The sequence below is a fragment of the Phyllostomus discolor genome, chromosome 13, assembly GCF_004126475.2.
Source record: "Phyllostomus discolor isolate MPI-MPIP mPhyDis1 chromosome 13, mPhyDis1.pri.v3, whole genome shotgun sequence".
In the NCBI taxonomy this organism is placed as follows: domain Eukaryota; kingdom Metazoa; phylum Chordata; class Mammalia; order Chiroptera; family Phyllostomidae; genus Phyllostomus; species Phyllostomus discolor.
Genome location: NC_040915.2, coordinates 8,176,207 through 8,188,555, shown reverse-complemented (window position 1 = coordinate 8,188,555; position 12,349 = coordinate 8,176,207). Strand labels below are relative to the sequence as shown.

The 12,349-nt window shown below is 37.5% G+C and overlaps 1 protein-coding gene across 7 annotated transcripts in view; it reads left to right on the top strand.

Annotated features, from left to right (window-relative positions):
- The window catches only part of CDKL3 (cyclin dependent kinase like 3), a 43,045-nt gene extending 31,176 nt beyond the window's left edge, over window positions 1-11,869 (top strand). For 5 of the 7 annotated variants that reach the window (XM_036014020.1, XM_036014017.1, XM_036014019.1 and 2 more), the window contains 6 exons: window positions 1,524-1,677; window positions 1,782-2,104; window positions 3,527-3,617; window positions 6,633-6,795; window positions 8,215-8,312; window positions 11,130-11,869. In XM_036014020.1, coding sequence (XP_035869913.1) covers window positions 1,524-1,677; window positions 1,782-2,104; window positions 3,527-3,617; window positions 6,633-6,795; window positions 8,215-8,312; window positions 11,130-11,189 — 889 coding nt within the window. In that variant the 3' untranslated portion in view covers window positions 11,190-11,869. Of the gene's footprint in view, window positions 1-1,523; window positions 1,678-1,781; window positions 2,105-3,526; window positions 3,618-6,632; window positions 6,796-8,214; window positions 8,313-10,452; window positions 10,548-11,129 lie in introns of all 7 variants that reach the window. The other 2 variants (XM_036014018.1, XM_036014015.1) reach the window with 1 other exon arrangement.
- The last annotated feature ends 480 nt before the right edge of the window (window positions 11,870-12,349 follow it).

Genomic DNA, 12,349 nt, shown 5'->3' with positions numbered 1-12,349 from the left:
CCACTGAGCCACACCAGCCAGGGCACCATTTTCTACTTGGACTTTGAAAGAAATAGAAAAAGTTTTTCACTGATTGCAGAAGCATTCAGTTGGCCTTTGGATGTGAAGTCAGAATGATGGACATCAATGAAAAATGTGATGGAGTTAAGATCAGGCATGGAAAAGTCCAGGAACTGCCATTGAGGAGAGACTAAAATAAAAAAGGCAATGAAAAGAGAATCATTGAAAGTAGCTATGATAGAACTTCAGACTTTTAGGGAATTTTAATCTAAAACAAAAGAATGAGGAGATGTATTAAAGCGCCATTTATGAAAAATGACAGTTGAATAAAAAAAAGTTGTTTTATGTCAGTTCTACGCAGACTAAGTTGATATCCCCTGCACATTTAGATAATAATATTTTACTATTATGGGTGAATGTTCTTGAGTGCAATTATTGAACCCTCAGCAAGTGTTTGAGGAAGACCTTTCCCTTTGTTAGAGGACTCTTCCTTTTGTGAACCTTGTACGATGCAAGAGTTTTGACAGTAGTGTGACAGAAGTGTGACATTTCCTCTTTCAGCCAAAGTAATCATACTTGTAATTTTCTTTGTCTTCTCATACTACCCTTCACTAGACGTGTCCCTCACAGCACTGGCAAGATGGGGCTGAACTAGGGAAGAATTCATTCACGACTGATATTTTAAAGCTTCCCCAAACTGACGGCAATAGCTGCTCTAAGGAGGGGACTGTGCAACTCGGGGACAGGCATGGAAAGGCTTTCCAACACGGCCTTTTGAATTTTGAGCCATCTGAATAGATTTTATTGTATATTCAAAAATAAATAACTTAAAGATAGTCAAACTAAAACCAAAACAATCTCATTTCAATGTTGATATTGTGTTACATTTTGTACTAAAAATATTTTTTAGAGTAAGTAGGTAGTTCATCTTTTAAATACTGTTACTTTAAAGAACCACAAAAAGGACAAAGTGGCCTGAGTCTTCCTTGAAAAAAATAGTGTATTTATCAAAATTTAAAAGAAGTGCTTTTACACCCTGGCTGGCGTAGCTCAGTGGATTGAGCGCGGGCTGCGAACCAAAGTGCCACAGGTTCGATTCCCAGTCAGGGTACATGCCTGGGTTGCAGGCCATGACCCCCAGCAACCGCACATTGATGTTTCTTTCTCTCTCTCACTCTCTCTATCTCCCTCCCTTCCCTCTCTAAAAATAAATAAATAAAATCTTAAAAAAAAGAAGTGCTTTTACTAAGTAAAGTTTGCATCATAAAAGGAATCTAATTCCTATATGTCTATTTTGTAAAAGTTTTACATAGCATATTCCCATGGCAAAATTGAAAGATGTATCTTTACTAGGAAGCAGTTTGTATTAGGTAAATATAGGGCCATTTCCTGACATGCATTATTGACTGTTTATTTATGCTGTGGCTGAAATGTAAATTAATTGATTAAATGATCCATTAAAGATAAAACATTCTATCTATATAAGTAAAAAGATTATTGGTTGATATTGCTTGTTTTATCAGATTCATACCGGAACTAAGAGCTAAATTACTACAAGAAGCAAAAGTCAATTCACTCATAAAACCAAAAGAGAATTCTAAAGAAAACGAATTCATGAAAGATGAAAGAAAAACAGTTTATACTAATACACTGCTAAATACTTCACTTTTGGGAAAGGTAAAAACTGGTTTTCTTTTTCTCCAATAACTGTATTATAGTTAGCACTCTGATGATAAAAATTACCCTTCTTCTGACTCAGATTTTGGATGTGTCTATTCCAGGAAATGGAAAAAGAGAAAAAGCCCAAGGAAATGAGAGTCAGAGTTACCAAAGTCAAAGGAGGAAATACCTTAGAACCAAAAAAGACAGAGTATGAAAGTGGACATTGCCAACAAGATGCAACTAAAAATGCTCATGCTGTAGCTCAAGATACAAAACTTGTAATCAGTGAGCCACCAGACCCTGCCGCGCCCAGCACTAACTCTAATGGCGTGAAAGACAGTCTACATGTCGGAGGTAGTATGATGATGCCACCTATTAACCTAACTGGCAATAATTTGTTGGCTTCCAATCACAACGCAAATCTCTCCCACTCCAATTCAAGGTGAGTTCTAACAGAAAAGACACAGAAGGAAATGGACCTAAGCAATACAATGTTCCTATATCATGGTATTTCAAAGAATCAAGTTTATAGTGCCTGTACATAAACAGAATTTGAAGATATATTGAAATTATAATCATATAATGGGCTATTACTGAGTCCTTATGATTGTTGTAGAAGAAATTAACTTTTCTTGGCTATATAGACATTAAATTTTTCACTAATGACTTTTGGGAAAACCTCAATTAAAAAAAAACTCTTAGGAAAGACCTTTTTTTTTAATTTGGAGAGAAAAAGGTGATATGACCTAAGTTCTGGTATTGATGTGCCTTGGTATAACGAAGTAAGCATTATGTCTGTATCATAGCAAGTTCTCCAAGTGGAAAGATGATAATTGAAAATAATCTTTAACAGTCAAATAGTCTTTCAAGGTCAAAAGTTTTGGGAGGGAAACAAAAGATTGGGCTAGTTTTAGCTTTACCTACTGATCAGATTGAGAGAGTGGTGCAGGAGTCTGATAATCAAGGGCGGTGTGGTGGATGGCAAGGGTCTGTCTGGCAAGACATTGAGGCCAGTTCTAAATTTCGGGAAACTACTGTGTGTCTAGATGAGGAAGGAGACTAGGTTCAATACCCCGAGCCGATCCTAGCAGGCTGGTTTGGGCTCTAAGTTGTGAAACTTAGTGCTCTACAGGGGTGGTAAGTACACCTGTCTGTGTCAGTCGAAAGGTACAGCAGGTTACAGAGTTACAGACAGCAAGAGCTCAATTGCTCTTTCTTTTAAATTTTTTTTAAATTTATTTTTAGAGAGGGGGAGGGAGGAAGAAAGAGAGAGAAACATCAATGTGTGGTTGCCTCTTGTGTGCCCCCTACTGGGGACCTGGCCTGCAACCCAGGCAAAGTACCCTGATTGGGAATTGAACCGGTGACCTTTTGGTTCTATCTGGCGCTCTATCCACTGAGCCACACCAGACAGGGCCTTCCTTTTCTTTCTTTCTTTTTTTTGGAATAAGTAATGGCTTCTTTTAAAAAAATTTTTTTATTGTTCTTAATTGTTCTTGAGATGACCCCAAAACCATGGTTGCAATAACCATGGTTGTAAATCAGCTTTGGACAGCAAGCTGAGAAATTCAGAAACCTACTAATTAAGAGATCCAGGTTCAGATCAGATAGAAGGGACTAAGTTGGCTAGCTGGAGTAACCCTATAACACGGTTGTTACCACTGATGTTAGCTATGAGGGAATTGTTCCCTGCTTTGCTTTCACCTCTCTAGTTAGAGCAGCCAGCACTAAAGGACTGACACAGCTGCATTTTGGCACTCAGTGTTCAAATAGTAGACTTCCGTGGTGTAACTTACACATTATTAAAGCTAAAACAGAAGCAGTTCTGGGGGGTTATAACTTCTCATTTGTTTTTAAATAATAGGTTAACTGAAAGAGCAAAAAAGAGACGTACTTCACAATCTATTGGACAAGTTATGGCTAATAGCAGGCAAGAGGATACAGGTCCCACTCAAGTAAGACAAGAAGCTAGTCATTGAAATGTATCTCTTTCAGCATTATCCTCCTGCCTGGCCCCCTGTCCTTTTCTCCATCCCTGGAGTGCTAACATTTTTTAAAATGTGCTTTTAGTTCCTTTTTTCCCCTCTGAGATGAAAATAGGCCATCACGTCCTTATTGCCTTCATCATTTTAGTTCATTTCCTTTAACTTGATTTGTGTATTCAGTGTGTTATTTGTGGGGGGCAGGGGGCGGATAAGTTAAGATTTTCACCTTTAAAAGTCACAAGACTTTTTGGTTTTTCATCTTCAAAAAATGTTTTTAATATATTCCTATATAGATTAAAGCAACTACCAAATAGATACATTTTACTTTTCACTAGAAAAAATAATCAGTGTAGTTCATTACCTCATTTGTTTTCATATAGGAAAGTAGCTTATTCAAAATTGAACCACAGTGTTACTTACAATAATAAAAAGTCAGCCCTGGCTCATGTGGTTCAGCGGATTGAGTGCCAGCTTGGGAACCAAAAGGTTGCCGGTTTGATTCCCAGTCAGGGCACATGCAACCTGAGTTGTGGAGTAGGTCCCTGGTTAGAGATGTGTAAGAAGCAGCTGATCAATAATATAATAATAAAGAATTGAAGAGACAAATTCGTCTAAGAGCAAGTGACTGGTTAAGTACATTAGAGTATATCTACACAGTGGGGTACTACATATTACTTTGTGGAAGATTGTTCATTAACTTAAGAAAGTTTTTTTTCCTTTTTATTTTTAAACTAAAGTTGAACACAACATTATATTAGTTTCAGGTGTTCTTTTTTATTCTGTTGAAGTTCTTACTAAGTTCCTCGAGCATCCTTATAACCATCGTTTTGAACTGTGTATCTGATAGTTTGCTTGCCTCCATTTTATTTAGTTCTTTTTCAGGAGATTTCTCCTGTTCTTTCATTTGGGACCTGTTTCTTAGTCTCCTCATTTTGGCTGCTTCCCCTGTGTTTGATTCTATGTATTATGTAGAGCTGCTATGTCTCCTGGACTTGGTAGAGAGGCCTTATGTAGTAGGTGTCCTGCAGGCCCAGTGGTGCAGCCTCCCCAGTCACCCAAGGTGGGAACTCCAGTGCAACCCCTGTATGGGCCATGTGTACTGTCCCTGTTGTAGTTGAGTCTGGATTGCTGTTGACACGCCACTGGGAGGGACTGACATGCCCCCAGGTCAATCAGCTGTGAGGACCAGCTGCTACTAAAGCAAGGACTTGCTTCAGTGGGGCTTTGGTGCTCATCAGGTCTGCTCCTTGAATGTGTTGCTCGTGGAGGTGGTTGAGTTGTAATCCTACATGGTCTGAAGCTGTCCACTGAGTTCACTGGCTGCTTTGGGGCCTCCTGGAATGTGCAAGGTCATCCGCCACTTGTGCACTGCCTGGAGCCACCTGGCATGAACTACAGAACAGTCTGCAGATGGCTGCTGCTTGTGTTGGTCTTGGAGGGGCCTGGGAGGGGCCAAGCTGTGAACCACATCTGGCTGCTGCTAGTGCCAGGCCTGGGGCAACTTAGTCAGAGGTACGGGGTGTGCAGAGACAAGATACTGCTTCTTTGAGAGATTTTATGAAAGTCCAAAGCCTGAGCCAAAAGAGGTCATTTATAAGAAAAGGCCACTAGAAATGGCTTGAGTGGCTCTGCAAGTTAGGTGGGGTGGGGTCTCAAGGAATCACTAGGGCCCTGGCAACAGTGTTGGCCAGACTAGTGGAGACTCAGATATGGATCCAGCCTGCTGGCTGTGTGGGGAAAGGGCTCAGCAAAGAAACAGTGGCCTCTGCCTGCACTTCTGTTGGAGAGAAAGCTGCCTCTCCAGCCCTTACCCTGAAGCCAGGCAGTTCAGTTAACATAGGAAAGCTTATACCATTTGTTGTCAAATGAGGAAAAACAGGTAACATAAAAAGTTTTCCATCTCTGGCTGCTGTGGCTTAGTTGGATTGAATGTCAGCCTGTGAACCAAAAGGTCATTGGTTTGATTCCCAGTTAGGGTACATGCCTGGGTTGCGGGCCAGGTCCACAGTACGGGGCGTTCAAGAGGCAACCACACATTGATGTTTCTCTCCCTCTCTTTCTCCTTCCCTTCTCCTCTATAAAAATAAATAAAATCTTTTTTTAAAAAAAGTTTTCCAGAATGCTGGGTTCACAAGTAATTTTTTCTTTTGGGTTTTCTTAGTGTCCAGAGCACTTCATTTTGTAAATAGAAAAATAAATTATCAATAAAATGCTCTGAAGAAATTTGTCCAAAGTCAGAGTGCCATGAATAGAATTAAAAATTAAGAGTTAAGATTGTGGTTCTCATGATCAAGACTTTTATTCTTAGAATTTAATATGCTAAAAAACGATGAAGGTTGTTGCTATGGCCAGGTGGCTAAGTTGGTTGGAGTGCTGTCCTGTGCACCAAAATGTTGCCGGTTCAATTCCTGGTCAGGGCACATATCTAGCTTGCGGATCCAATTCCTAGCTGGGGTGTGTATAGAAGGCAACCGATCCATGTTTCTTTCTCACATTGATGTTTCTCTCTCTCTTCCTCTCTAAATTCAATAAGAACATATCCTCAGGAGAGGATTTTTTAAAAAGATTTTACTTATTTATTTTTAGAGAGATGGGAAGGGAGGGAGAAAGAGGGAGAGAAACATCAGTGTGTGGTTGCCTCTCATGTGCACCACTGGGGACCTGGCTTGCAACCCAGGCATGTGCCCTGACTGAGAATTGAACCAGCGACCCTTTGCTTCTCAGACCAGCATTCAATCCACTGAGCCACACCAGCCAGGGCAGCATTAAAAAATAATTAACTAATTAATTAACTAATTAATTAAAAAGTTTGCTTTATGAAACTCTAATTGAACTTTAATCTGGTTTACATGTTTATTGGTATTCTATTCTACTAGGCATCGTTATGCCTATCTTACACCATCCAAATGGCTAATAATTCTAGACTTGTCATTCAGTAGTTGCACTTCTTTCTTTGAATTAACTCTTGTTTATTTGTTTGTCTAGAGCCAAATGGAGACAGCTACATTTAATGAGCACACAGGTCAAAGTGACCAAATGGCAAATGGAAACAAAAGGAAGCTGAATTTTCCCAGACCTGACAGGAAAGAATTCCACTTCCCAGAACTGCCCTTCATAATACAGTCAAAAGAGACAAAAAGAATGGAAGGTACACATTTGTTGCACGGCAGCACAGGTCTCCAGATGTCATCTTTCACAAAACCGCTTTTTTTAATGTAACTTATTTTATAATGTGATTTAGGTGGGAAATAGTAAATTACTGCAAATATTTTCAGCAGATGAGGATTTTTTCCCATACTTAAATAAAGGGTAGGACTTAAAGGAGAAAATTTTAAAGAAAGATTAAGAAGACTTTAAAGTGTAAATTTGTCACTAGCTCAGTATTGTTGAAATGTTTAGAACAGTATTTAAAGAAAGTGGTTTTGACTTATTATATGATCTGGAGCAACTCAATTTCCTATGCTTCTCCATGATTATTTGTCCATATAATGGCAGGAATTATATATGGGCTTCAGGAACCCAAGGATTTAGTAGATTATAATTTATAACATGTATTGGTTTCTTCTAATGAAACTCATTTACTCTTTGAAGAACAGTGACACCTTGTGAAAAGTTAATATAATAGCATAGCTCAAGAAGTTATCTGATCCACTTTTTATTCTTTAAAATAATCAGATTTATTAATTTTCTTCAATAAATCAATTAAGATTTTAAAGCCCCAATTTTACACATGTTGATAAAGTTTGTGTAATGAACCGAGAACATTTATTATAGTATTAAAAAACCAAGTAAGTGTGATTATTGAGCTCACGGTGACAAACCTTACGTTAGGACCCCAAAATGGTGAATATATAAATATAATCTTAATGCAATTGTTCTTAATCATTTAATTCATTTATGTGAAACAACACTTTTTAAAAGAATTACATTCAATACTATTTGCCAGCTGCTGTTAATGTGTACCTGTTAGCAGAGGTTGGGTGGACCTTGAACTTTTTATGAGCACAGTTTACTCCCCTCACCCACACTGCTGACGTGTAAGATGCCATTGCACCAAGAAAAGCCTAATGAAATATTACTTGATAATGTTTTCCCCCAAATCTATACTATCAGTTACATTTGGCATATAATATCCTTTTAATTTTCAGGGGCCCAAGTCACAGAATTAAAAAATAAATGTCACCCTGGCCAGGTAGGTCAGCTGGTTAGAGTGTTGTCCTGATACTCCAAGGTTGCAGGTTTGATCCCTGATCAGGGACCATAAAAGAACCAACCAACAAATCCATAAATAAGTGGAACAACAAATGGATGTTTCTGTCTTTCCCTCAAATCAATCAAAATAAATACGTAAAATTAAATGTATTCTACATTTTTATGCAGTCATAAAACAAATAATTTATGATTGGTACATTTTACAATTACAACTCATGATTTGTTCAGTTCCTTTATAATAAAGTGGGAAACTGACTTAAGTGGATATCAAAATTTCCATTAGAAATTCTTAAAAAGGAAAGTAAAATTTCAACGGAAGAATAACAAGTTGTCGTTGTATATATTTTTGCTAAAGTTAAACAGGTAAAAGTGCTGAAGAGGGAATCAAAGAAAACAGATTCATCTAAAATACCAACTTTACTTAATATGGATCAAAATCAAGAAAAACAAGAGGTAAAATTTTTTGTTTATAGCTTTTACTGAGGAACACTGTTTATAATCCTTCACTTGGTGTGTACATTTAGTTATTATTGGAAAGTAATATAAAACTTCAAAATTCTGTAATCTTTGAATTCTAGAAACAGATCTCCATTTTCCTAGAATAACCACTTACTAAAGGTTCTTAAGGCGTTTCCAGGGGTGGGGGAGGCAGTCAGCACCAGCCTCACGTGAGTGTTGGGGTGGCGGTCGGGGAAGAGTGTGTGTGTCGTGCGTGTCACCTAATGCTGGCCAAATAAACTGTGCCCGAGGAAATGAATAATGGTATAAACATATGGTTGTACTGGCTGCAGGAACAGACAGATGTATTTGTCTTGAGCTTCTTCCTTCCTATTTTTTCTCGTTTGTTCCCGCATCTCTGCTGTGCACCTGCCATCCTATTTTCACAGATTTTTGCTCTTAGCTAGTTATCAGATAATCTTGTGGAAATGTCCCAGCCCCTACCTACCAGAGAATCTTGAATTTTATTTAGAAGTCTTGAAGCCCCAAACATGCAAATGAATACTCTCACAGTGGTGTCCAACCTGCAGCCCCCGGGCTATATGCAGCCCAGGATGGCTATGAATGCAGCCCAACACAAAATTGTAAATTTACTTAAAACCTTTTTTTTGCTCATCAGTTTTTGTTAGCATTTGTGTATTTAATGTGTGGTCCAAGACAACTCTCCTTCCCGTGTGACCCAGAGATGCCAAAAGGTTGGACACCCCTGCAAGGTATTCTTTTTATAGAAGGGGATTGTGGTGAGTACTCACTGGATAAGATCACATAGCTGGCCTTCTATTTCTGTGAGGTCATCAACTTTGTTATCTCAGTTTCTTCTTTTTTTGAATAAAATTGATTATATTTTTATTTGTGATAAAATTAGAACATACTGCTCAAGGAAAATGAAAGAAATTAGAAAAATCAAGAAACTTTGATCTGAAACTACTTAAAAGGGCATTTATCTAAGTCTATTCCATCTCTACAACATTCAAATAAAATAGTTATCAGACATTGTCACATATATTTTCACAGTGACATTTATATTTTATTCTTGGCCTAGAACTTGTTAAGAATGCATAAGTCCACTTTGCAGAGAAAAGGCATTTTCTAGATAAAACAAGAAAACCATCAATGCTCATCTTTTAGTTCATTATAAAAAGTAAAAAGGTGGCTTTAAACTTGGGTGATTTACTGATGTCACAGCATGTTGAACAGCACACCATTTGCACGTTTTTTGAGTGATTGGTGAGTTGGGGCTCCTGAGCTGGGCAGGCTGGTGCTGTGCTACGTGGGCTTATCCCACCTTCCTGTGAGTCACCCCTCAACCCCAAGCCACAATTACATTCCAAAGCAAGAAGAAAGGAACTCTTAAGATAGTTCTATCATTTTTTAAATACAAAAATAAATAGGAAGGGGAAGCCCCTTCTTGCTCATGTGGTGCAGAACTCTTGAAAAGATGACATTTTTAAGAGTGACTTTGAAACAGTTGTTATCAGAATAACAAGAAGTTGTACGATGCCGATTGTAGTTTATTTGTACTGTCCATTCAAATGCAGTTTTGACAAGTGACTGAAATTGCATCTAAGGCTAGTCCAAACGCTTTTAATAAATTAATGTCAGAATTAAGAAAATTCCCTAAATTTTGAGTTGGTAATTTGTTTTGTTTTGCATTTGGTAATTTGTTGTTTTAGAGCACCAGAGAATATCACATGTTTTTAAAAATATAAGAGGTAATAGCAACTTACTTGTTTTATTCTTGGTTCTGTCATTGACTTGTTTTCGAATTACCTGATCAGATCCAGGCACTTCCCAGGTGTACATTAAACTCATTTAGGCATTTTAAATGAATACTGAAAGAGTACATATATGCATTGAATAGACTCTATGACAGAGAGAGAAACTCTAAATTACTGCTACTGAGTTAAGCAAGAGAAAAGCCCACACAAAAACTACCTCAGCTCTGTTTCGTGATGATGATAGGAATGCTTTGCTAAATTGTCTCCCTGTGCCGCATAAAACAACCTCCAGGTGCAAAGTACAAGTGCTTATCTGTGGCTTAGCCAAAGACTCACCATTTCCTCAATTAAGGTCCTGTTTCTATTTACTTTTTTAGAATACAGGAAATGCACAAACTGAAAGGAAGAAGAACCCGCCCGATGTAGAGTAGAAAATGCAGCAGCTGAAAATTCAGGGAATCCCAGAATCACTGTATGGTTTTTTTAAAAAATCCTTTTTTAAATATTACATGCACAAAAATGTTGACTAATAATTCTACAGATATATTATAAAATCTGTGAAGTTATGTGTGTATTCACCTAATTTGTTTTTAAATGTATTAACTTTAAATTATTTATGTTTTCTTAATTTGAACATTAATTTATGAAAACTGCTTGACTGGTACATTCTAATATAACTACAGCTTACGTTTAGTTATATAATTTTATCTGATGGTATCTCAGTTCATGTTTCATTGGCAGTCCTTCTTGGCTTTAGTCCTGAGCACACCAGACACTTCTGAGCAAACACATACACTTGATAAGCAGGCAACACGGGTTTTGATTGCGCACTGAACACTCGGAAACGGCGTTTAAACATATCGTGGCAGCTGTGTTTAATAAGGGTGGAAGTTGAGCAAAGCACTGAAGCGACTCTTTTGGCTTGACCAGCATGTTTATCACCTAGTAGTTTGATAGACTATGTTGTTACATATAATTTAACATTAATAGGCAGAGTTTTGGCAGCATATATTTACATTCTTTTCTCTGGTTCTTACTTGGTTTCCGATTTTAGGGTGGAGATGGCCATTGTGAAGGGCGGAGTTTGAAGAGGAACGTATTTTTTTTGTGGTAGTGTCTTTGAAATCTTAAGCTACAAATTGGCATGTCTTCCCTTTTTGTTTCACATGCGATAGGAATGTAACGGGCTGTTAAGATGGCCATTCATCCGCACTAGCATCATCCACCTTCATTTTGTCAGCAGACTGGTCACTGTTTTCTCCTTTCCTCTAAGGACCCTGTCGATGTGACGCTCTGATTGGGAATTAAAGTCATCCCCTGTCTGCCTGCCTCTTTCCTTGCCATGATTCATGAGTAGGTAACACATCCTGTCACAGGGCACACACGGTACTTCGCTGATCTCTGCCCTCTGCTGGTCATGTACCCTTAACTGTCAGTCGTTTCCTAGGAGGCTTAGGCTTTCCGAAGTGAGTTCTTAATGAAATATCTGACCCATTTTTTTAAAAGCTATTCAATACAATAAATTAAATAAAAACAAAAGCTGTTTATTGCCATTACATGATTAAACCTATCTTCTGTTAGTCAGCTATGAAAGTATTCATTACATTTATAAAGTATCTGTAAAATATATGGTATTCAAATGTTAATTATTTTGTTATGCTTTTAAACGACTATTAGTGGTCTTCCTTTTCTGTTTAATAAAATAAACTATATACAACCCTGAAGAAGTATATACCAAAATTCTCAATTGTCCTATAGTTCAAAAACAATAAAATGAGATTATCTGATGTTTTACTGGAAGTCTACCTGATTTTGTATTTACTAAAAGTAAACATGAAGAATAAAGGAAAGAATAACTTCTTTAATGTATTATAATCTCTTTGAGTCTCATCAAAAGTGGAATGGAATTCACATCCGTGATAATTACACATGCTGCACCTAACAGACCCCCGTTAGCTCTAGCTCCTCCAAGGAAACTGAGTTGTTCCCTGTGGTAGGTTTAACAGTTATCAGTCCATTCTTTTTCTGCTGAATTTTATATTTGTGGATTCTTAGATCAATATCAAAGGATTATTTTTTTCAATTTCTACCAAAAAAATGCCTTCTGGGATTTTTATTGGGACTGTGTTGAATCTATCTACCAACTTGAGGAGAATGAATATCCTAATCACATCATCTTCCAACCCATGAGTATGGTACAAACTCTCCATTTATCTACACCTTTAACTTTTTTGTAATAGTATGTAGCAGTCTTGCACATTACTTATTAAATTT